Source organism: Macrotis lagotis, chromosome 8 (assembly GCF_037893015.1).
Source record: "Macrotis lagotis isolate mMagLag1 chromosome 8, bilby.v1.9.chrom.fasta, whole genome shotgun sequence".
NCBI lineage: Eukaryota > Metazoa > Chordata > Mammalia > Peramelemorphia > Peramelidae > Macrotis > Macrotis lagotis.
The window spans coordinates 185902017-185927476 of record NC_133665.1 but is presented as its reverse complement, the minus strand read 5'-3'; the positions used below and the strand labels follow the sequence as shown (position 1 = coordinate 185927476).

At 40.3% G+C, this 25460-nt stretch overlaps 1 protein-coding gene across 1 annotated transcript in view; it reads left to right on the top strand.

Moving 5' to 3' along the window:
* The window catches only part of CACNA2D3 (calcium voltage-gated channel auxiliary subunit alpha2delta 3), an 804577-nt gene extending 779544 nt beyond the window's left edge, over positions 1–25033 (top strand). Inside the window, exon 34 of the mRNA XM_074199069.1 lies at positions 24850–25033. Coding sequence (XP_074055170.1) covers positions 24850–25033 — 184 coding nt within the window. The remainder of the gene's footprint in view (positions 1–24849) is intronic.
* The last annotated feature ends 427 nt before the right edge of the window (positions 25034–25460 follow it).

The window sequence follows — 25460 nt, the reverse complement described above, 5'->3', positions numbered from 1 at the left end:
ATATTTAATCATGGAAAACACCATGTGGCAAAGGCTAATCTGTTTTGTGAAATTGCTTCTGTGAAAGGCTTACTAACACTAGGGGACAGTGATATTATTTGGAGAGGAATGTTGGTGTCTATGAATTGATATGCCAAACAACCTCAGCAAGAGCTGGATTTGAGTCCTGTGTTGGACGTATACTGGCTATGTGGCTAGAGTAGTTCCAGCCACTTCTCACCACCTCAGGTCCCTCTCTAACATCATTAATGTAAAAGAAGAGCTTCCCTGCAAGGATGGAGGGAATAGTACTGTATCATTGAATTAAGAATAAGATAATAACATTGATATGTGTCAGACACCATGTTAAATTCATGTAAAAAATTTGAAATCACCAGACCTGTCCCCAATTTGGACTCCAAATTTAGTCCTTTCAGTTTTTTAAAGAATATTAAAGAAGCCCTCAGTGATCCTCCAAAAGCAGTTAATTTTATTATCTCCATTTTATGGAGGAGGAAACTGAAGTTCAGAGGGATTAAAGTCTAATCCCACTTCATTCATTTCAGTAGCAGTGCATGTTGCTTTGCTTTGTAACAAGTATCATACTGTTAGTGTCTTAAGCATGATTTGGACCCGGAGCTTTGTGGCCTCAAGGCTAGAGCCCTTCGCCACACTTCCTGGGCATCACTTCTTCCACAGCTCCCCAAGGGGTTCTCAGGCTCCATTTTGGGAAGCCCTGCTTGGATGCTTTTGCTTTCTGCTGACCACTTGTTGGGTAGGGGTCGTGGGGATTCCTTTCAGTTAGTAATGGTGGCTCGGATGGATATGTTACTTAGAGGTTTATAAAGTACATTTTTGTCATATCTCATTTGATTATCACACCAGCCCCATAAGGTAGGAGCCATGACTTGTGACCATGTCATAGATGAGGAAACCAAGACTGACAGGATAAGTGACCGGTCCAACTAAATAAATGACTGAGGTGGGTGTCCAATGAGCTCCTTCCCAATCCCTCCGTTCTGGGAATCAGGGATTTTCTGTTTTCCATTCCATTTTAATTCTATTACCCTTCTGTGTTGAACCTAGAAATTTATTCTAGACCAGGTCTCTTCTCAGGAGCCAAATTAATTCTTTCATTTTCCAAGGAAGCCGTATTAAAATGGCATTATCCAGGCTCATAAAGTCTTCAAAAAGACTTTTGGATGTGTGAACTTGGCTACAATCACCACTAATCAGTAAAATTAAAGCAACTGTGAACAATTGTTTAGATTAATGAACCCTGATTAAAACTGGATGAAATACCCAGGGTCTATTAAAGTCAAACAGAGTTAGGAACAAGTGCAATGATTTCAGAGGCCCTGATTTTGGGGAAAAGAGGGCTTCTAAATGGATTTTGCTAATGCTATTGATTAAAAGGATTGCCAGCCTATTCTCTTCATCTCCTTTCCATCCCGCCTCCATTATAAAGGGCATGAAAATTAAATAGATGTCTAGTTAGAGTAGAATTGGAGGAAGGTTTTAGAGACAGTTAAAAAAAAAAACAACCCACACACCACCTTGGCCAGCCTAACTGGAAGACCGACCGGAGAAGAAACACCAAAGAACCAGCCCATTGTAAGAGTCTTTAGGGTATGGCTTAAGATGTTTGTAGGTTGTGTCTCTACATGCAATATGAAGTAGAGAATTAAGATAATTACCTGAGCAATTCATAGAAGTAAAAGAAGAAAAAAAAACAAACATTTTAAGCACTCATTTACCTGGATGGTAAATTCAGTCTGACTTCTTTCCACATGAATCCTTCAACTCCACTCAGCTCCTGAGATCCATCAGTCAGGTTTCGCATTTCCTCAGGATATGTTGAAAATGGCCTCCCAAACAAGGGTCCTTCCAGCCCAGGCATCCCAGTTTGAGGAGGCCTATGCTGGCGGCTTTCATGACTCCCCATCAGGAGCCATCAAATGTAGCCAGAGTTGAGAGCCAGCATTTATCTATGGCTTCAAGGCTTGGAAAACATTTCCTTATATGATCTCTTTTAATCCTCACAACCACTGGATGTGGAAGGGGCCATTATGATGCTCGTTTTATAGCTGGGGGAACCAAAGCTGAGAGAGCTTTGGAGATATTGGACGATGACCATATTGTTTATCAGCCTCTGGATTCACATTTGAACCCAGGACTTCCAGATTCAAAGTCTGGTACATGTTGAGCATGCAGGTTCATCCAGTGCTGAAACCAGAAGGAAGGGGCAATAAGCCAGAGCCAAAATAAAACAATAGTTTTTTTAAAAGGGCATCCCAGAGGCCTGAATGAAGCCTAGAATTAGAAGAGACCTCCCTCATCGCTGACCACCTTCTGAGACAGACGCTACTATTTTTGGAAAGCTGCAATGATTAGGAAATCTGTTTTCTTGACGTGAATTCCTCCCCCCCTTTACTTCTGGTTCTAACCTCTGGGCTAAGCAGAGAAAGTTAAAAACCTTTTTGATGGAGCACTGCTTCACATGCTTGCATTCCTATCATTCTATACAAGGCAGTTAGAGGGCGCTACAGGGGGAAGAGCTTTGGGCTTGGGGTCCTGAAGACTCATCTTCATGAGTTCAAATCCTGCCTCAGATACTTAGCAGCTGGGTCAAGTCACTTTACCCTGTTTGCCTCAGTTTCCTCATTTATAAAAAGGACTTGGAGAAGGAAATGACAATTCACTCCAGTCTCTACCAAGCAAACCCCAGTGGGATCCCAAAGAATCGAACACAATGGAAGGACAATATCATCTTGAGCTCCCTGTCTCTCAAGCTTTCTTGACTTCACTTTCAGACTGAGCGTAGTTTCTTTCACTAATTCTGGTAGCCTGGACTCAAGGACCTTTACCATCCCTGTTGTCTTTCTATGGAAGCTCTCTTCTCTACATGGTGAGAAGCATTGAGGAAGGACCTGAATTGTGATCTGACCAAAGCTGAGTACAGAGGGCCTGCCACTTCTTGTTCTTGTCTTAAAATAGCCAAGATCTCATTGCCAAGATCTCATTGGTTGTTCTTTTGGGATGGGGGGAAGCACATGTCACTTTGGTGATTTATAAGATGTTGTAGCTCACACCCCCCCCCCACCAGCAGCACCCAATTTCTTTTCAAATGAATGTCTGTCAAACTGTAGGTCTCCTTGCTCCAGATGTGGCTAGGTCTTCTAACACTCAAACACAGTGAAGTTATGGAAACTAACAGAGAAAGTTAGGGGAAAATTATGATTTTGAGACCAAATGTAAAACTATTCTTTGAAAACTCCTTTTGAGCAGCCTCCAGTTACAGCCTGTCGAGATCCTTAGATCCTGTGTCTATCAGGAAAGTGACAAAAAGTTCCTCCTGAGAACAAATAAAAATAATAGACCTATTGATCTCAATCTGGAAGAACCAAGAATCCCCCCAAAGGCATCTCTGCCCCACTCTGTAGTCCTTGAGCTTGAAATCCCAGACCCTCCCAGACCCAAGAGCTTTGTCACTGCATGATCACTGCAATGAAATGTCAGACAGCGAAAGGGAGTAAATACAGCAGATCAGGATGGGATGAAATCACCACAACAAAATTAGGAGGTGCTTAAAAGACAGTCAAATCCCATGAGATAGAGTACTGCTCATGGGGTCCAAGCTCCCAGGGGGCTCTCAGTTTTTCTCTGCAGTTCATTGTCTAATGGTAGTTGGGGAATCACTTACCCTCTCAGGGAATTCTCCAACAATGCAGTATGGATTATCTAGCCAGTCTGGGAAACAGAGTCAAGCCACCCCCCCCCCACTTAGGAGTAGTGCCTGGGGGTCCTTGGGCAAATTGTCTTCAGTTTTATCAGGTGAAATAGACTTTCAGCACTATATCTATAATAGCTGCTGCTGCTACTACTACTACTACTAATACTATTACTACTGTTGCTACTCCTCCTCCTCCTCCTACTGCTATTACTGCTATTGCTGCTGCTACCACTACTACTACTACTGCTGCTGCTACTACTACTACTATTACTACTGTTGCTACTATTACTGCTACTGCTGCTGCTAGTAATACTATTACTACTGCTGCTACTGCTACTAATAATACTATATTACTACTGCTGCTGCTATTATTATACTTACTGCTACTTCTGCTACTACTGCTACTACTACCACTACTAATAATACTATTACCACTGTTGCTAAATACTACTATTATTATTATAATTACTGCTACTACTGTTATTACTACTAATAATACTATACACTACTGTTGTGACTTCCACTGCTGCCATTACTACCACTAGTGCTGCTACTACTATTGCTACTCCTGCTGCTAGTGCTTTGGCTGCTCTTGTTAATAATCACAATAACAAACATTTAGGCAGAACTTTTAAGAATTCCTCAGTACAATTCTGAGAGTTTAGCTATTATTGTCATCTTCATTTTACAGTTGAGTAAACTGAGTTAGAGGGTAAGTGACTTGCCCAGTATCGCATAACAATAAATTTCAGATTTGAACTCAGATTACATCCAATACAGAATCATTTCCCTAACTGTGGCTCTACCTAGCAGCCTAACTCTCTACAATGCTTTAAAGTTTGTAAAACACTTTGCATACATTGCCTAATTTGATCCTCACAACAACCTCATGAACAAAATACTATTATTTTCATCCCCATTTTCTAGATTTGGAAACTGAGGCAGAAAAAAGTTAAATGACCTACCTAGAGTCATACAAATAGTAAATGTCCAAGGCTGATTTTGAGTTTAGGTCCTCTTGACTCCTGTTCTAGCAGGCTATTCATTATGTCATGCCCCTGTAAAGATTAAGATTGTTGATTTAAAGCTAGAAAAGATCCCAGAGGCCATTTCATCCTCCCTTCTCAATTTATAGGACAGGAAGTAGAGGGTCAGAGAGGGAAAGTGATTTATTTAAAGTCACATAGATGACAGATTGAATTCAAACCCAAGTCCTTTCTCTCAATCCATCCTCTTTGCACTTCACTGAGGGTTTCAAAGATCCTTTTTTTTATTCTGCAATCTGGATATTTGCTAGGGAAAAAAAAGCAAACAAACAAAAACATCCCATTCTGAGACATGGATTCTCATCTCAGTTTAGCTTCCTCATTGGGAAGACTTATCTCTCCATTCTTCCATCCATCCCACTGTTCTCCTACGTTCTCATTCTCTCTCTCTCTCTCTCTCTCTCTCTGTCTCTCTCTCTCTCTCACACACACACATTTATTTTGATGGTTCCATATAACACTATTTATAATGTTGTATTGGGTTTTATTTTTACTGTGATGATAGCAGTATCATGTCACTCATTTCCCAATACCTTTTCTGAAGTCACCACTGTATTTTCCAAACTGTCAAACAGACCTTAACATGTTTATAGAGGTGTGTGATTCTGTCCCAGGAGAAGACTGCAAGCCAAAGGAGATTTTTGTTTTGTCCAGTTCTGGACTTGCAATGTTAAGTTCCCTCTTTATCTAAGTTTTCTTAAATAATAATAATAATAGCTACTACAAAAGTTCAAAAGGAAAACTTACATGGTACAGACCAACACTGTAGGAGCCTGATTCTTCATGGTGTACCTCTTATCTCTACAATTCTGTCCGAGCTGGAAGGGACTTTATAGATGCAACCTCCTCATTTGCTAAATGAGGAAACTCAAGTCCAGAAGGTTGTCCATTGCCTAAAAGCACTTAGGAACTGAGACTTGGAGAAGCTAAGTCTTATCCCACCTGGATCTAGAGATCAAAGATTAAATCCTAGGTGGATCCTTTCAGGTCTTCTACTCCAAGCCCCTTAGTTTGTTATGAGAAAACTGAAGCCCAGAGACTATGGCCATCCCCTCAAGCCATGCAGCAACTGATACTCAAAGAGATTAAATTCCTTGTCCATGGATCATAGGATTAGAGATTTAAGGTTAGAAAGAATCCTAGAGAAGAGCTAGCTAAATCCCCTCACTTCAGCTATCAAGAAACTGACTTTTCAAAGGTCCCAGAGATAGCAGATACAGAGTTTGGTTTTGGATCTATCCTTCCTGAGTTCCAATCCACCAGCCTCCTTGCTATAATTCAGGGGCCAGCTTGATGCCCCCTTAGGCCCTTCTATAACAGTTGGAGGCACCCTGGGTCTTCATTCTTCTAAGGCTGTGCTATTCCATGCTCTGCAGTCCTACCCAACTACCAATAAAATTTTGAAAGTTAAAAAAAAATTATAATGTTCTTAGCAAAGAACAGCCATTGGAGTTATCACCTGTATAGATTCAACCCTCTCTTCCTCCTGCTCTTTCTTTGTCTATTTTCAGTACCTGTATAAATTACATTAATTTAGGATTTCACTCAATCATCTGAGTGTCATAGGCAATTTGGGACATAGGCAGTCACTTATAGGTTCATCCCTAAAATGTTGAGCATTTAACTCTTCTGAATATTTCCTTTAGGACACTGGGACAAGTCCAACTCTATGAATTTCCCAGAAACCTTCAAAATGACCTTAACATTCATCTTTTCCCTGGGAGAAAAATGCAGCCGAACTGTCACTAGTCTCTGCCCCATAATTCATCTGCAGGAAGTATCCTGGGCTTCCTCTGACATGGCCTTTCCTCACAAGCAGGAGAACCTGCAGGAGGACATCAAGGTGTCCAGAGGGTCAGTGGTCCGTGGAGGTTGACAGAGGACTGGCTCCCTTCCCCAAGGGGCTCAACCCTGGACCTCTTCTCCATATTGGCCCTTGTGGGGGAGCACCATCTTCTCTCTGCCTCGTTTCTTGATCATGTTTGTATTTTAATATTTGACTGGACAAGAAATAGATTCCTCTCCTCCCCACCAACAATCTTAATCTCCTTTCAGGGATTGTCAGGTAGGCATGATTCATGGACCCTAGGCTGCTTGTGATCCTTTTATCAAACCACATGAATGAGTCGAGACATCTGGGAATGAATTGCCCTGGGTTTTAGTTTTCTTTTAAAAAAAAATCTACAAATGTCTGTGGACATATTAAATTAATTCTGTTGAACTGTTTTAAACATGTCTGGGAATTAAGAGTATATAGGCCATGTGTTCATTGTTACTGCCTACTGTATGAATGTTTCATGAAGAGTATGTCACCCTGAACACAAAGCATGGGAATGAGAACCTGCTTTTTGAATATCTAAAAATGTCAGCAGGCTCAGCTGCCCCACTATCTATCTCTTGGGATGCATCAATGATCGCCCAAGACAGATATGATGAGGGACTGCCCTGACACCAAGCAGGAATTCGGGTCATGGATGCAACATGGAACATGGGTTGGGTCCATGGTCAACATTAAAAAAGAACTTTTTAAGAGGAAGGTGCGTGGGGGAGGCTTGTGTCCCTCTGAAAGTGTCCTGGAAAATGTCACTTAGGTTCTACAAGAGGAAATCATCCAAAAGCGTTAACCTCATTCCTTCCTCTGAAGGCTTTCTCCCATATGGTGCCTCTTACAGCCTGGCCCCAAATGGAAGGGAAGAACTAATGATGTTTTGTGTTCTTTGCTCTACTGGCCACCACCTCCTTCTAGATAATCTTTCATCCCTCAGGTTTAGAGACACACATTCTCCTGGATTTTCTATGACCTTTCTAATATTGCCTTTTATGCCTGTTTTTATAGTTCTTCTTCCCTTCTTCTCTTCCCCTTACTAATTTCCTTCCTCCCTTTGTTTCTTTCTTCTAGGTTTCCCTCTTCCCTTCTTCCTAACATCTTTCCTTTCTTCTCTTTTCCCTTCCTTCTTCCCTTCTCCTTCCTAATTTCTTTCCTCCCTTCTTTTCTTTGTTCTCTTTTTCCTACCTTCCTTTTTTTCTTTTAACTTGAAACCTAATCTATGCCATCTCCATTCATTCATTCATTCACTCAATAGGGGGCAGTTAGGTGGTGCAGTGGATAGAGATTAGCCCTGGAATCAAGAGGATGAGAGTTTGACTCAGACACTTGACTCTAGTTGTGTGACCTTGGGCAAGTCACTTTACCCTGACTGCCCCACATCCAGAGCCATCTCCAGGCATTCTGATTTTCATCTGGCCAATGAACCCACATGGCTCTGGAGGAGAAAGTGAAGCTGGTGACTTAGCACAATCACCCTCACTCAAATGCAATTCATGTGCTTGGCATAGCATCACCTCCTCGATGCCATGGTCTTCTACGAGGATGAAGGACAACCGTTATTTTCAGTACAAGTAGGGAACTGTGCTACAAAGACAAAAACAAGATAGCTCCTGTCCTCAAAGAGTTTACATTATGTTCTCCCTTTAGTTATTTCTCGAGCAGAGAAAATATTGAAGACCATGATCTTGGATTGTGATGCCCTTCTGTGAGAAGACTACCAGGTTGGCTCCCTAGTGCACAATATATCCTTCCCTTCTAGAAGAATCTGCAATTGTTGACTTTGAATCAGCCACTTCTAGCACAGAGTTTGGCCCATAATATGCACCTAATAATGGTTTACTGAATTGAATTGAATTTTCCAAAGAGCTGGTCAATCAATTCTCCCCAATTACTTCATCAGTGAAGTCTTCATGTTTTCATTGTCAGAATTTAATGGTCATCACAGTATTTTTTAATCTATTGATTTATCTTATAGGATCATTCAATCAGTCAATTTATACAAACATTAAATTCTTACCCAAGGCAAAAGGGCAACCCCTGCCCTCAAGTAAATCATGTATTAAGTTTGCTGACTTAAAAATGATTTTTCCCCTATAGTTTTGCATAAAGGGAGTCACCCATGATCCTACAAAGGGGTCTGGGAGTAGTCCATGTAGTTATAGAAAAGCAGACTCAAATGCTGAGTCCAGTCACACATGCATTTTCATATCATCTTTTCCTTATTTTCAAAATAAGACTACTTTGCCTAGTAAGAAATAGCCTCAAGAAAATGCCAATCATCCTAGCAAGGCTGGTGCCTGGCATCCTATACTCTCTCAAAGATTAGAGGGAAATTGGTTATGTTCAGTTTCTGGGAACCTCAGCAGCCAAAACCAGAAACCATCCCATAATGAAGTAATCCATCTTCTTAGGGCCATTGTGTTTTATTGACAATTGTTTTGAACCTCCCTTCCTCTTGGGATGCCCTCTTTCTTGTTTCTCTTGCAACTCTTTCTTTCCATTTCAATGCCTCCAAGGCACCTGTCTTTTGATGATGTCCCCTGAAAGAACACCCTGTCCAGGCTGGTATGCATCTGAACCATAAGCCAGAGCTCAGCTGCCATGGGCCCAGGCATGAGTTGCAGCTCTTATTGACTCAGTCTGGCTCCAAAATAATCAATCTGCCAGCAGAACATTGTGCTCTCTAGACACAACCTCATCCTCAGCTCTTTATATCACTGCCTGCATCAATGAGAAGCTTCCACAAAGAGAATGCCATAAGGCTCCTATAAAAATAATTGAATATAACAAAAGATGTAGACAATGGACTGGCACCATTTAATCTCTGCACTTAACTTGGAGGACACAGAGCTTTTCCCACACCAGAGAGAGAGACAGAGACAGAGACAGAGAGAGAGAGAGAGAGAACTACAGGAGGGACGGAGAGAAGAAACCACACAGCATCCCTCTGGCTGAGGTGTGTCTCATGTGTGGGGATCTGGGGTGGGACAGAGAGGAATGTGGGGATTCCATGAGAAAGACACTTAGGGAAATGATTTCTAAAGACTAGAGAGCGTTGTGTGTGGCACTCAAAAACCTTGAGTTTTTCCTTAGAATAATCTCAACCCCGAGGATGGTTTTTGTTGTTACTTTGTTTTTGCCTTTCTTTGTATCGCAAGAACTTGGCACAGTGCCTTACTATGTGCTTGGCCTTAATGAATGTTCATCAAATTGAATCAAATTGGATTGAATTGTAGAGCCCTGTCCTGCCATCTGTGATCTCTTTCCCAGCAGTTAGTGGGCTATAGAGAGACAATGAATTGCCTCAGACTTCTGATGGGACTTTTTGAGAAAAATAGCAATGACAATGCTATTTGAATCTGAAATGAATTTGATATGAATTTGCATTCAAAAACCTAACACTGCTACTAATGACCTGTGATTAAGAATAAGTCTCTGAATCTTCCTGGGACTCAGTTTCTACATCTGTAAAATGAAGAGGTTGACTTTAAGTACTGAGAATCCAGCCATGATAAATTCTCTCCTTTGCAATTATGTCCTTGCAAAAATACACGCAAGGCAATGGTGCCAAGAACAATATTATCTCCATTTTACGGAAAAGGAAACTGAGGCTGAGGCAATTTAAGTGGCTTTCCCAGCATCATAGAACTAGGACATAATAGAGACAGGAATTAAAACAGGTCTTCCTGATTCCCAGGCTGACTACTTTAGAACTAGATTAGACCTCAGAAACCATGGAATCCAATCTCTGCAGTTTTCAAATGAGGACACAAAGGCTCTGAAAAATCTAATGACTTGTCCAGAGTCACACAGCTAATAAATGACAGAGGCATGATTTGAGCCTTGGGTTTCTTCTTTCCACAACCAACATGCTATAAATTATGCTAATGTGAGGAACAGAAGCAGGATTCAAACTCAGGTCTCCTAACTCCCACATATGCTCTTTTGACATTCTTAAATTTGGAAATATTTTATTCACAGAAGTGATTTTTTAATCCTAAAAAAAATCTGACCAGAGGGCTCCCTTTGTCAACTTGTAGTGACCAGTCTTCATTCTTCTTTGTCACCTGCCTCCACCTCCCTCTGAGTCCTGTACTTTGTAGTCACCAACTCATTTGCAGATAAAAGACTGAACCAGCTACTTTGCTTCCAAAGCTGCACATTGTAGCTTGGTATGAGGAAAACCTTCCCAGCACTTCAAGCTCTCCTGAAATATAATAAACTCAAGAGAAAGGTTGGCCATCATCAGAATTCTTCAGGTCAAAGCTGTCAATGCCCACCAACTGACTTTGAGGCAGGGAAGATTCTGGGCCACATTGGCCCAAATGATCACCCGTGTCCCTGGTAGCTTGAAGTTCAGATTCTTTGATGATAGTTGTCACCTCCTCGTCATTGGGAGGGGAGGTCTAGTGTTTAGCTAAAATGGCATGAGAATAGCAAGTGTCTTAAGCAGGAAATATTCTTGGCATAAGAAAAGGAGCTCGTGCCCCTTTGACCATGTTCTTTGGTAAGGAAAGAAGGTATCCATGATTTTGGGTGCCATCCATGCATGAGGGGCCATGCTCCCCTTCTATATTTTATCATATTCTTAATTCAGCCACTTCTTGGACAAGCAACTTTTTAAACAGAGCTAATTCCCTCTTCCCTTTACTAGGATTTTTCTTTTTAAGCTTCTTCCTGAACTAACCCTTCAACTTTTCAGATATAAACACAGCTGAGCTTTGATTTCAATCACCCTGTCTCAAAAGATGTTTTGTGGCTAACTAGGCCCAGTGAAAGATTCAAGGGAAGGTAAAGACAGGATCCTTTCTCCAAGAGAACAATCTAAGTGGGGACAAGAAGATGTGAGTATAAAAGCTTAGACAATAAAATAATAGAGAATTGTGTTATACCTTGGAAAAGGCACAGGGCCTACACTAAGAGAAGCTGAGCTCAAATCCTGCCTCAGACACTTTCTAACCTCGTGACCCTGGGTGAGTCTTTTAAACCTGTGTACCACACTTTCCTCATCTGTAAGCTGAGTTGGAGAAGGAAATGGTAAATCAGTTCAGTATATTTGCTTAAAATACCCCAAATGGGGTCATGAAGAGTCAGCCTTGACTGAAATGACAGAACAAAACAAAAGGGGTTGAACGCTTGGCTATGTGCTTTATAAACATTATCTCATTTAGTCCTCATATCCCTGTTGGCTGGGTACTATTATTACACCCGTTTTACAGATGAGAAGGTTAAGTGACTTGATCAGGATTTAAAAAATAGCCAAGCCTGCATTTGAACTCACATCTCCTTGATGCCAGACCTGGCTCTCCATCTCTCCATTGTGCCGTCTACCTGCCACCAGGAAAACAACAAAGGAAACAGTGGAGAACAGTGATTATGTAGGTAATGCCAGGGCCCCTAAAAAGAGGGAGGGATTCTATTCAACACCAAGAAGGACCCACACAGCGTTTTCTAAAATTCTTAATGTTTCCTTGTTTCCCCAAGAATCCTGCCTGAGGTATAATTTGGGCATTGTGCTGCCTATTGGCCAAGTGCCAAATTTCAGGGTGCAAGGTATGTACCCTTTGATTCATTCCTTTGGTGGCTTATATGACCTTTCGGGAACCTTCCAATTTGAATTCTATGACCCTAAGAATTCCTTAACTACCACTATTTGGTAAAAGGATGAAAGTCTCTTGTTTACATTTATTTTCCTTTCCTTTTCTGAGGCAGTTGGGTTAATTGACTTGTCTGAGGCCATATTTGAACTCAGGTCCTCCTGACTCCATGTTGATGCTCTGTCTACTTCATCATCTACCTACGCCCTTGTACCTTTTTTCTGACCTGAGTACATACCTTCTTTTCAAGGAGGAAGGATTGCAATGAAAGGGAGTTTTTTTGTTGAAAAGTAGAGTAGCCATGGAGGTAGGTGTCTTCAACCCTCCTGCGCCCTCCCACTCTTGCCCTCCACCCTTTCTAGGATCATTGGGTCACATTTGCTCCACTCTTCTCTTGGATATTCTGGAGTGGCCATGAGGCACACTAGGAAGAAGGATGGATGGGAATCCATGCCAACACCAAGTGGCTGGCACATCACGAGCTGGCTGGGCAAGCGGGGATAAGAAGCAAGCCCCCATGCTGCCCCACTGGTGCATAGGCATAAGTAGTTAATCTGGAAAAGGAAGTCCAGGATACTTCAAGGAAGGAGAGAGTTGTTTCTCTGGGTCTCTGTCTTCTATCTAAAGACGAGGACCATCCAGTAAATGCCTTGTAGACAAAGCAGTCTCAGAGGGAGCTGTTAGGAGATCCAGCTGATGGGTCTGTGGAGAGGGTACCCCTGTGGTGGAAGGGAACGAGAGGAACTTTTTCACCATGGTGCCAGCTGCATCTCAAGCATAGATCCACCATACCCAGAAAAACTGCACCACCTTCAGATGACTTTGGCAAAAAATGAATTAACGGTGGGGGCCAGCATCTTTAGTCACACAGTCCCTTTTGCTTCCTTTTCTGTAATTCTGGGAAAGGGCAGAACTGGGATGTTGCAGACCTGGGAGTAGATACATCCAAACCACCCCCCCCCCCCCCCCCCCCCCCACGTACCCACTTTGGGACCTTGTTTACTTTGAGCTGTTCCTGCCCATAAACTGCTGTTGTCATTCTCAGGTCAGGAATGTGCTTCCTGGCCTCTTGATGGATCCCTGTCCCCCCCACGCAAGGCCACCAAGGCCCAGATGCTCAGGGTCACTGACGTCAGCTGCACTCCTTGGCCCAGCTGCTTGAAGGTATGCTTTATAGGTTCAACTCTGCACATGGACCCAAAAGATAGAAACTTCCAGCTCCCATTGCCCAGACCCCTCCAACGCATCATTTTAATGTACAGGCAGTAAGTTTTTAAAATATGGAAAAGTATTTAATCTTTCTCTTGGCAATACCTTTGTAGGACTGTTTTTCCCCCTCCAAATAGAATGTAAAGAACTTCCCCTTCCCAAACAGAGCATACTGAATTTACTGGGGTTCAATTGAGCCCCTTCTATTTGAAAGAGAAAGACAAACATGAATCTTATCTTCAAGCATCTTAGATTCAACCTGGAAAACAGGTTCATGTATTACTCAAGACAAAACAGACAAAAGGAATGCAAAGCCCTTTTAAATACAAATTAAAGAGGCCACAGGAGGAGACACTTGTGGAAGCTCCTGCCAAATTGGCCTTGAAGTGCCCAGGGTCACATGGCTAGGTAATTATTAAGTATCTGAGGTCACATTTGAACTCAGGACCTCCTGACTCCAGAGCTGGTGCTCTATCCATTGAGCCACCTAGCCCCCAAGAGTGAAAGATTTAATGAAAGAACAAAAGAGAAAGAAAATGAAAGAAAGGAGAGAAATAAAGAGGGGGAAAAGAGAAAGAAGAAAAGAAAGGAAAGAAAGAAAGAAAGAAAGAAAGAAAGAAAGAAAGAAAGAAAGAAAGAAAGAAAGAAAGAAAGAAAGAAAGAAAGAAAGAGAAGAGAAGGAAGGAAGGAAGGAAGGAAGGAAAGGAAGAAGAAGGAAGCAGTCTTTCCCTTGGGGAAATTGTTGGGGGGGAATCATCATCATCATCATCATTAATCATAAATTAATAGCTGTTTTATACAGCTGTGGAATATTCTACACAATATTAACTATAAAAAGGATATTATCAGAATATTGGCTTGGCCCAGAAACATTTCTATCAAAACCCCAAGGGAAAAAAAAATTAGTCAAGCCAGAATATTAGCATGATCATTGTAACTACTAACTCCATCAGGAGTTAAAACATTTCACCACCACCTGCAGTGAGAAATTCTAGCTCATTGATAGTAAAAAGGTCAGGAAAAAGTCTGTTTCTCTTCATTGACAGTGAACTGATGTGGTGGGTTCCTCCTCTTGTTGGATCCTAGAAGCGAGGTTTCTGGAGAAATCTGAAATGAGACTATGAGTGAAAATGAGCTTCAAGTAATCATCTATTTGAGTCTAAACACCAGAGTGGCTCTGATCTTTCTAATGGTAGGGCTTATTCAGGACAGCTGCAGGGGCCTTCTCTCAGCTTCACCTGACCAGTGATCTCTCCTCATGGCAGGAGCAGGTTAGAGAGGAGTGGGAGCTCTCAAAGGGCTGGAGGAGGATGGGGGGGTCTATCGCTTCCCCATGGGCCCTCCCATCAGCTGGGTTTCGGTCATCCTTGAACAAGTGTGTCTCTGTTCAGAGAAGCCATTTTTGAAGGTTGGCATCCTTGGCCCTGACTCTTCTCTGGGAGCCCTTCACTCTGGTGTGAGTCCTGGCAGAGGGAACCTGGCTTTAGCAAGGTAAGGTCTTGGCTCTGTCCTACAGTGAAGGGAACCAGATAAGCCACTGAGAGAAGGGAAACTGGCCTAGTTTTGCCAGTTCAGACACTGAGATTACTATCCAGAGCTGTAGATAAAGCCTCCATTTCTTCAGTATCTGAGGGTGGAGGGAAGTGGGTGCTCAGCTTTACTTTGACCACCCTTGGGCAGGGTCTTATCTCACTGACTAGAGGAAGGGAAGAAAGAAGGAAATAGAGTTTGAAAGGGCCTACTGTGTCAGTAGCTGAGCTTTACACATTGAGTACCGATTGACTACCTCACTGAGCCTAGTCCAGCCCTGACCTGGAGTCCAGAGGCCTGCAGCTGATCTCAGGTGGACCTTTAGAAGCTCTGTGACTTTGGAGGAGCCTCTTAACTTCCCTGAGCCTCAGGGAGCACGGGCCCTCTAGGCTTACGCCCTCCCACTAACCAGCTTTACAAACATCTCATTGGATGCTCCCAGTGATCCTGAGCTACTGTCATCCTCATTTTACTGGTAAGGAAACTAAGGTAAGCAGAGGTGAAGTGATTTACCCAGAGTCATGTGACTGGGACTGGTAAAGTATCTGAGGTCACATTTGAAGCTGCCTCCAGGTCCAGTGCTTTCTCCCCTGGGCCCCTGAGTAGCCCAGCAGTAATGCCTCGTATTTAACTGTCTATATTTTATTTGTATCTCTGGGCAACCAGAAGGTGAAGTGGATAGAACATCATTCCTGGAATCAGGAAGATTTGTCTCCATGAGCTCAAACCTGGTCTCAGATACTTATTACCAGCGTGATCCTGGGCAAGTCACTTAAACCTGTTTGCCTCAGTATCCTCAGCCATAAAATGAGCTGGAGAAGGAGCTGGTAAACTGCTCTACTGTCTATCAAGAAAAGCCCGAGTGGGGCCAACAAGAATCTGGCACAGCTGAAAAATAACTAAAGAGCATACTTTTTTCTAGTTATATGATGTTGCCCCCCACCCAAAACTGTGAGACTTTGAAGTACAGGGCTACTTAGCTCTTTCTTTATATCATCAGCTTCTGACCCAGAGCCAGCGCTTAACAAAGGGTCAGCAAATAGCAAGTGCTCAATAAATGGCTGTTGTTGCTAGTGTCGAAATTATAATAAAAATTGTTTTTTTGGAACAGATCTGTTATTTCATTGCTTAAGGAAATTTCCACAGTGGAAAGTCCCTTTGCCCATTCAGGTCAGCTGTTCCTCCATCATTTACAATTCTTGAGAGTTGTCTGGAGGCCATAAGAGCTTAATGATTGACCCAAGGTCATACAGTCAGTCATATGAGGAGTCAGAGGAAGGACTTCATACAGGTCTGCCTGACTGAGGCTGTCAGTTGTGTCACCTTGCCTTTGAAATAGCTAAAGTGGAGAAGAGTCCTGTGTGGTTTAAAAACACCAAACAGGTTCTTAAACACATAATAGGGGAGATCTGGATAGTCAACCATTTATGTGGCGGGCCAGACATGAATAAGTTGACTAGCATTTCTTTTTTTAAAAATAAGTATTTATTTGTCCAACTCTGTATATTTTCGCCAGTCATTTTTTTGCAAGGTTTTGAGTTTTTCAATTTTTCTCCCTCCCTTCCATCCCCAGACAGTAAACAATCTGATATAGTCTTTACATGTGTAACCAAGATCAAAACTGAACATGTTGTAAGAGAAGAATCAGATCCAAATGAAAGAAAGAAAGCATTAGAGAAAAAAATGACTAAGACAAATTTTAAAAATTGAGGATAGTAAGCTTTGGTATTCATTAAAATTCTATAGTTCCTTCTCTGGATAGGAGGGAATTATCCATCCCAAATCCCCAAAGACCGTCCCTGATCATTGCACTGTTGGGGTGAGCAGCACCCCATGTTGTTGTTAGCGTTGACAATGTTCCGCTTCTGCTCCCTTCACTCAGCGTGGACCAGACAGTTTGATAACTGGTGGCTAGGTGGTCTCCTTTTGCACTTTATTTCATTAATTCCCTTGATATTCTTGACTTTGTGTTCTTTCATGTGATTTTCGTTACTAATTTTTCTAGCTCACTAAAATAATTTTTTGGAAGTTTGATTGCTATGGCATTTAGAGAAGAAGTTTAATGTAGGTGGAATTGTCGTTTTTATTATATTAGCTCCATCTACTCATGGCCAACTAACTTTTGCCCAGCTATTTAAATCTGATTTTACTTGTGTAAAAAGTGTTTATTGTTGTTTTCATAGAGTTTCTGAGTCTGCATTGGTAGATAGACTCCCAAGTATTTTATATTGTCTGAAGTTATTTGAAATGAGGCTATTTTTATCACTTGCTGCTGTATCTTGTTAGTAATATATAGAAATGCTGAGAACTGAAGTGGGTTTATTTTATATCCTCTGACTTTACTAAAGTTGCTAATTGTTTCCAGTAGTTTTTTAGATGATTTTCTAGGGTTCTCTAGGTTTACCATCACATCATCTGCAAAGAGTAAGAGTTTTGTTTCTTCGTTACTGGTTCTAATTCCTTCAATTTCTTTTTCATCTCTTCTTGCTAAAGGTAATGTTTCTAGTATAGTATTGAATAATAGAGGTGATATGGGCATCCTTGTTTCACCCTCATGTTATTGGGAATGCCTCTAGCTTATCATTGTATATAATGCTTGTTGATGGTTTCAGCTAGATACTGCTTATCATTTGGAGGAACAATCCATTTATTCCTATGCTCTCTAGTGTTTTTAGTAGGAATAGGTGCTGTGTTTTGTCAAAAGTTTTTTTGGCATCTCTTGAGATAAATATGATTTCTGCTAGGTTTGTTATTGATGTGATCAATTATGCTGAGAGTTTTCCTAATATTGAACCAACCCTGCATTCCTGGGATAAATCCTGCTTGGTCATAGTATACTGTCTTAGTGATAACTTGCTATAATCATTTTACTAATATTTTATTTAAAATTTTGCATCTGTATTCATTAGGGAAATTGGTCTATAATTTTCTTTTTTTTTTTTGACACCTGCTTTAGGTATCAGCACCATGTTGGTGTCATTGAAAGAATTTGGCAGAGTTCCATCTTCACCTATTTTTTCAAATAGTTTATATAGAATTGGAACCAATTGTTCCTTGAATGTTTGATAGTATTCACATATATCCATCTGGCCTGGAGGTTTTTCCTTAGGGAAGTTCATTGATGGCTTGTTGAATTTCTTTTTCTTAGTTAAGGTTATTTAAATATTTACTTTACTCTTCTTTTAACCTGGACAATTTATATTTTTATAAATATTCATCCATTTCACTTAGATTATCAGTTATTGGCATACAGTTGGGCAAAATAGTTTTGAATTATTACTTCAGTTTCCTTCTCATTGGTGGTGAATTCACTTTTTTCATTTTGGATACTATAAATCTGGTTTTCTTCTTTCTTTTTTTAAAAATTAACCAAAGACTTCTCCATTTTAGTTTTTATTGGTTTTATTTATTAGTCCAATAATTTTTTTGCATTTGATTTATTAATTTCACCTTTAATTTTCAGAATTTCTAATTTAGTATTTAATTGGGGATCTTTCTAATTGATTTATTTTATTTTTTCTAATTACATCTTATGGAAGTTTTTCTGTATTCATCCACATGCATATCTTTAAGTTACATATTTTCCTTCTACCCTTCCTATCACACTCAGCAGCAAACAGGTGAATATTGTACATACACATTTGTGTTTAACATGTTTACAGATTAGTCATTTTCAGTATGAGTAATTAGGGATAAGGGAAAAGCAAGAAAACCATGATATAGGAAAGAAATACCGAAGAAAAAATTTTTGAAAAGGGAATCAAGTGTTCATTCAGATTCTGAAGGGTTTTTGGTTTTGTTTTCCTTCCTTCCTTTGGATGGGGATAGTGTCATCCATCGATGGTTTAGTAGGGTTGTCCTAGCTCTATGTTTCCATCAACTCACAATGTTGTTGTTAATATGTTCAATGTTCTTTGGCTTCTCTCCCTTCCCTCAGCTTCAGTTCCTATAATTCATTCCATGCTTCTCTAGAGTCTAATCATTCATTGTTTCTTACAGAATAATATTCCATAGTATTCATGTACCCTAACTTGTTTAACTATTCCCCAATTGATGGGCATCCCCTCACTTTCCAATTCTTTGCCACTACAAAAAGAGCTGCTATGAATATTTTCAAACATGTAGCAGTTTTCCCATTTTTTATGATTTCTTCTGAATATAGACCTAGTATTGGTTTTGTGGAATCAAAGGGTATGATCAGATTTTTTGCTCTTTGGGCATAGTTCCACATTGCTCTCCAGAATGACTGGATCCATTCACAATTCCACCAACAATGCATCAATGTCCCAATACTTCCACAGTCTCTCCAGCATTGATCATTTTCCCTTTTTGTCATCTTAACCAATCTGGTAGGGGTGAGTGTTATCTCATAATTGTTTTAATTTGCATTTCTCTAATCAATAATGATTTGGATTATATATAGCTTTACTTTCTTCATTTGAAGATTTTCTGTTCATATCCTTTGACCATTTATCAATTGGGGAATGACTTGTGATCTTATAAATTTGATGCGGTTCTCTATATATTTTAGAAATCAGAACTACTGTGAAAATATTGTTTCCCAGCCTTCTGTTCCTTCTAATTTTGGCAGCATTGGTTTTATGAGTGTAAAACCTTTTTAATTTAATATAATGTATTCTATTGCTTGCTTGGTCATAAATCTGCCCCCCCCCTCCATAGCTCTAAAAGAAAGAATTTCTTGGTCTGTTAATTGGTCTATATTGTCACACTTTATGTCTAAATTCTATACCCATTTTGACCTTATTTTGGTACAGGGTGTGAGACGTGGTTCTATGGCTACTTTTAGCCATGTTATTTTTCTGTTTTCCCAATAATTTTTGTCAGATAATGAGTTTTTATCCCAGAAGCTAATGTCTTTGGGTTTGTCCAATATAGTCATTTGCTACTGTTTCTTTGGACCTATCCTAACCCAGTGGTCCATTACTCTATTTCTTAAGTACTGCCAGACAGTTCTGATGACTGGCACTTTATAGTATGGTTTTCCATCTGGTAGAACTAAGGTACCTTTCCTTTACAGTTTTTTTCATTAGTTCCCTTGACCTTTTGTTGCTCCAAATGATTAGTTGGAGATTTTTAATTTATTTTTCTCTTTTTTAGTTGCATGCTCAGTTCATTGATCTCCTTTCTGCATTTTATTCATGTAAGCATTTAAAGATATAAAATGTATCCCCTAATAACTACTGTGGTTGTATCCCATAAGTGTGGATATGTTATCTCTTTATTGTCATTGTCTTGGATGAAATCATTAATTCTTTCTATGATTCATTGTTTGATCCACTCATTCTTAAAATTAGGTTTACTTTCCAATCTGTTTTAGGTCTCTCTCTCCATAGTCCTATACTGCACATGTTTTTTTTTTTATTGCATCATGGTCTGAAAAGGATGTATTCAATACTTCTACCTTTCTGCATTTGATTATGAGCTTTTTATGTTTTAAAATATGGTCAATTTCTGTGTTGGTACTGCAAGGAAAAAATCATATTCCTTTCTATCCCCAATCAATTTTCTCCAGTGCTAAGTTTTCTAACTTTCTACTCATTTTAATTCCCTTCTTGTTTATTTTAAGGTTAGGTTTATCTGATTCTGAAAAAGGTTCCCCACCAGTTGAGTTTTGCTGTCTATGTCCAAGAATTTGGATGCCTAGTGCATACATGATTAATATTGAAATTGCTTCATTGTCTATTGTACTTTTTAGGAGGATGAAGTTTCTTTCCTTATCTCTTCTAATGAGATCTTTTTTTTGCAGCTGCTTTGTCTGAGATAGGCAATGCTACCCCTGCTTTTTTCACTTCAGCTGAAGCATAATCTATTCTGCTCCAACCTTTTACCATTGCTCTATATGTGTATCTCTCTGCTTAAAATGAATTTCTTTTAAGTGGCATATTGTGGAATTCTTTTTAAATCCACTTTGCTATCTGCTTCTGTTTTATGGGAGAATTCATTCCATTCACATCCAAAATTATAATTACTAACTATCTATTGCCCTCCATGCTATCTGCCTTCCATTTGTATTTTCCCCCTTCTATCAGTCCCTCATTTCTTCTCCCCTTTCAATTCTTGAATGGTAAGATAAATTTCTAAACTCAACTGAGTGTGTGTCAATCACTTTTTGAGCCAAATCTGATGAGAGTAAGATTCTTCCCCTCTTTTGCAATTGGTGTTTTGTACCTCTTCATATGATATAATTTACCCCATTCAACTGCCCCCTTCCTCCCACCTCTTTACTGTCCCCCCTTTTAATGAAATATATATATACACACACACACATATGCACACACATAATATATTTTAAATCATTTCATTTAAGTCATGGACATACCATGAATGTCCATACCTTTAGCCTAATTATTCTCCCTCTCAATTCTCAAGAGTTATGAGAGTGTAATCTTATTGGATAACAGTTTTTTTTCCTTTTTTTACCTTTTCATGTATCTCTTGAGTCTCCTGTTTGGAGATTAAATTTTCTGATTAGTTCTGGTCTTCTCATCAGGAAAGATTGAAAGCCACCTATTTTGTTAAATGTCCATCTTTTTCCCTGAAAGAGAAGGCTCAGTGTTGCTGGATAGTGAATTCCTGGCTGTATTCCAAACTTCCTTGCTCTCCAGAATATCATATTCCAGGCCCTTTGATCCCTTAATGTTGATTCAGTCAGGTCCTGTGTAATCTTAACTGTGGTTCCTTGGTGTTTTGAGATCCCTTTCAGGAGGGAATCAATGTATTCTTTCAATGACAATTTTGCCCTCTGGTTCCAGAATATCATGGCAGTTTGCCTTCACTACATCCTAAAGTATAATTCCAGGCTTTTTAAAAAGGTTTTCAGGAAGTCCTCTTATTCTTAAATTCTTTCTCCTGGATCTATTTTCCAGGTCAGTTGTTTTATCAATGAGGTATTTTACATTTTCTTCAACAGATTTTTAATGTCCCATGAAATCATTAGTTTCCCCAGAGTCCAATCTTTTCCTTAAGAGAAGAATTTTCGTCATTTACCTTTTACATCTCCTTTTCCAATTGATCAGTTCTATTTGTGAAGGAGTTGATATGTTTCTCAATTTGCCCAATTTTCTTTTTGCATTTGTCCAATTGTATTTTTAAAGGATTTGTTTTCTTCTATCATTTTTTTTCTTGTAAGATGTTAATTTTCTCTTGCATTTCTTTTCCCAATTTTTTCCATTTGATTTTTAAACTCCTTTCAAATCTCTTCTAAGAAGTCCTTCTGAACTGGAGACCAATTCATATTCTCCTCAGAAGCCCCACTGCTGCTATTCTCCTTTTTTGAGCTAGTATCCTTATCTCCAAGGTAACATTCAATGAACCCCACTTTGCACTGGCCTTTCTTCATTTGGGTCCTTTCCCCAGGGTGTTGTATTGGGGGAGGGGCTGGGTTGCAGACCTTTGGTGTTGAGATCCCTAGAAGCCTTGCTCACTGGGGTTAGGAACTTCAGAGAGTTATTCAGTGGGCTGACCAGTAAGGCATGCCAGAAGCTTTCTCTGAATTGTCTGTGCTTTTATGTTAGTGGCCCTCTCCCCAGACCTGGGGCTGAATTTGGACTGTCATCACACAATCTGGGCCAGAAAAGCCAGATGTTCTATCAGAAGGGGAAGATCTGCCACCCACACCTGGGCTTTGGGGCAAGGTGGAAATACCTGGGGTTCTTTCTGTATTTGTGCTGGAGAAAGCCAAGCCCTCCTACAGGAACAATTAGGGGGCTCAGCTGGAAACAGGGCACTTTGAGGTCAGGGTATTCCAGTCTTGCCAAGCTGGCCTGATGGATGTCCTGGGCAACTATGTTAGAGCTCTCCCTGTCAAACCTACTACATATATGGCAAAGGCTTCAGCTGTGATCCTCAGGTCAGTCCTCCGTGCTGAGTCTCTGCTCTCTGCCCTAGGTATGCCCAAGCCCCGCCCCCAAGTGATAGAATTTGCTGAGAGATGTACCCTTCTATTCTTCTGTGGGTTCTGTTGATCCAAAATCCAGTAAGAGGCTTGATTCATGTTGGTTCTGAGGGAAAGCCAGGAGAGCTGAAAACAGGACCTTGACTTCTCTCTGCCAATCTGGCCAGAAGTTACTACTGGGCTACTTTTCTAGCCCAAAAGTTACCATTTCTTTAGCAGTAATATTCACCAGATAATGTGTTAAGTTCTGGGGATGCACAAGAAGGAAAAAAAAACAATCTCTGTTTTGAAGGAATTCATAATCTAATAAGGTAAACAACACACAAGCAACTATGTACAAATAAGATATAACCAAGATGAATTGGAGGGAATTTCAGAGGGAAATCACCAAAATTAAGTACTGGCAATGGGGCATTGAGAGAAGACAATGAAATGAGAGATGATCAGTTGAAGAATGTGAAAGGAGATCTGGATCTTGGTCTTTGCCCTTAAGTCATCAGGATGTTTTAAAATGCAAAAGTAGCCTTGGGTGCCCTCTGCCTTTCAATTCCTTTAAGATGGATAAAAATAAACTTTACTTAAGATGAAAAGTAGAGACTCAAAAGCTATATCTGAAGGAACCACGTGTTGGCCAAGTAGATCATGGAAATTGCTGCTCTGACATCCCTGACATCCCTTCCCATCCCTTCCCTCCAATACCCCATGCTCTGGACAAACTACTCTTCTTTCACCTCCCTCTTCATACTCTTTACTTGGGTAGACATGAAATTCACTTTCCTAGACATGAAATGTCCTCTCACTTCCTCTTTTCCTATGAAATCCCAGTTTGCCTCTAAAAGGCCACCTTAGATGTCATCTCATCCAGAAAACCTCCTTGATTTCCCTAGTCCGCGCCAACTTTCCACCTCATTTCACTCACAAACCATTTTGCCTACTTGTAAAGAGCACATAGTAGGCACTTAACAAAGGCTTCCTGGTTTGATCGTGCATCTGGGCATCACAGTTCTTTCCTAGACTAAGCCTCCTAAGATTTCTAAAGCAAAGGTTAGGCTGCATCACTTCTTTACTCCTGTGCTTCCAAAATAAACTATGATCTCTTGTGTGGCGGTTAAAGCCATTCACATGTACGCTATCAACTAGACAAACTGGACTGTTGTTCCTTGTGCCTTTGCATAGGCCGCCTTCCTCCCCACATGTTCTACTTGGAATACTGACCTTTCTTCAAAACTCAGCTTGATCCATCTCCTGTAGGAAAAATTTCCTGATGTTTTCCACCACCCCAGTCAAATTGACTAGCCAAAATTACTTTGCATTTATTGTGTGTGTGTGTGTCTTTACCAGTGAACCTGACATCACTCCTCACCAATGGGATATCACCCTTTCAAAAGCAGCAGGAATTTAGGTGATTTGTTTGCTTTCATATTTGTTCTTATATTTTTTATCTCGCAATAGAGCACCCAAATCATAGTAGGTACTTAATTAGTATTTGTGGAATCTATTTGAACTGCTGAATTGACATATTATATCTATTATTTTAGCTACGTAAATTTTTCTCTCTACTATAAAGCTTAAATCTGTGCCTCTTGAACCTGAACATTAAACTCTTCATTTCAACCTAAACGAAATGAAATGGACAAGTTGAGACCCTAAGAAATGCATAGGTTTGGGGTAGCTTCAATAGACAACCACCGAGGCAAGGATTGCTTCATTTTTTCCTCAATTTCCCAAGCATTATGATTGCAATTTAAGAGAGAATCTGATAGAGTGCTGGTAACTGAATTAAGAAGAACTGGATTCAAATCTTGCAAGTCTTCTGACTGTAGGAAAAATGAACAGGTTTCTTAGAATTTAAGGTAAATATGTGGGTGATAAATGGCAGACTGAGGTTGGTATGGTCCTCGATGAAGCCACGGGACCCTGGCATCTTGATGGAAGGAACAAAGGTTCTCCTGGAAACTTACTCATAGATGGTGGGTTATGAAGTTGAGATTTTGTGTTTTTTGCTTTTGCAGGTCTTTTGTCATTCAGCAGATCCCAAGCAGCAATCTATTCATGGTGGTGGTGGATAACCAATGTGCCTGTGATTCTGTTTCACCCATTACCATGGCTCCAATTGAGATCAGGTATATCCTTTGCCGGCCAAGACACAGCGCCTCTAGAAGTCACACCTTCCCACTGGTTACTGCTTGGGAGTGAAGGTGGAAGGAATTAGGAAGTGTCAAGAAAGGAAAACAATCTCATTCTCTTTTTATCTAATGAGTTGCTGGCATGAAATCTAATAATTTAAAATAAACCAGAATTATCCATCCAATGCCATGACTAATTGTCACAGTATTCTGATGTTTTAGGGGAAAAAAGAAAATTTATTTCAGTCTTTTCTTGGGGTGGGGGCAGGAAAAGAACAAGGGGAGAGAGAAGTCCTTATTGAAGTTTATGTCCACATTCTAGACTCTCAAAAATTGTATTCAAAAGTAACATTCTTAAGATTGCTCCTTAACTATAGTAAACATAATGAATCTCTTAAGTGTGAGCGATTGAAATCACAGAAAATCCGAAGGCGGCCAGAATCCTGTCATGGCTTTCATCCTGAAGTAAGTCATAACCTGATTGAGTGTGTATTGGT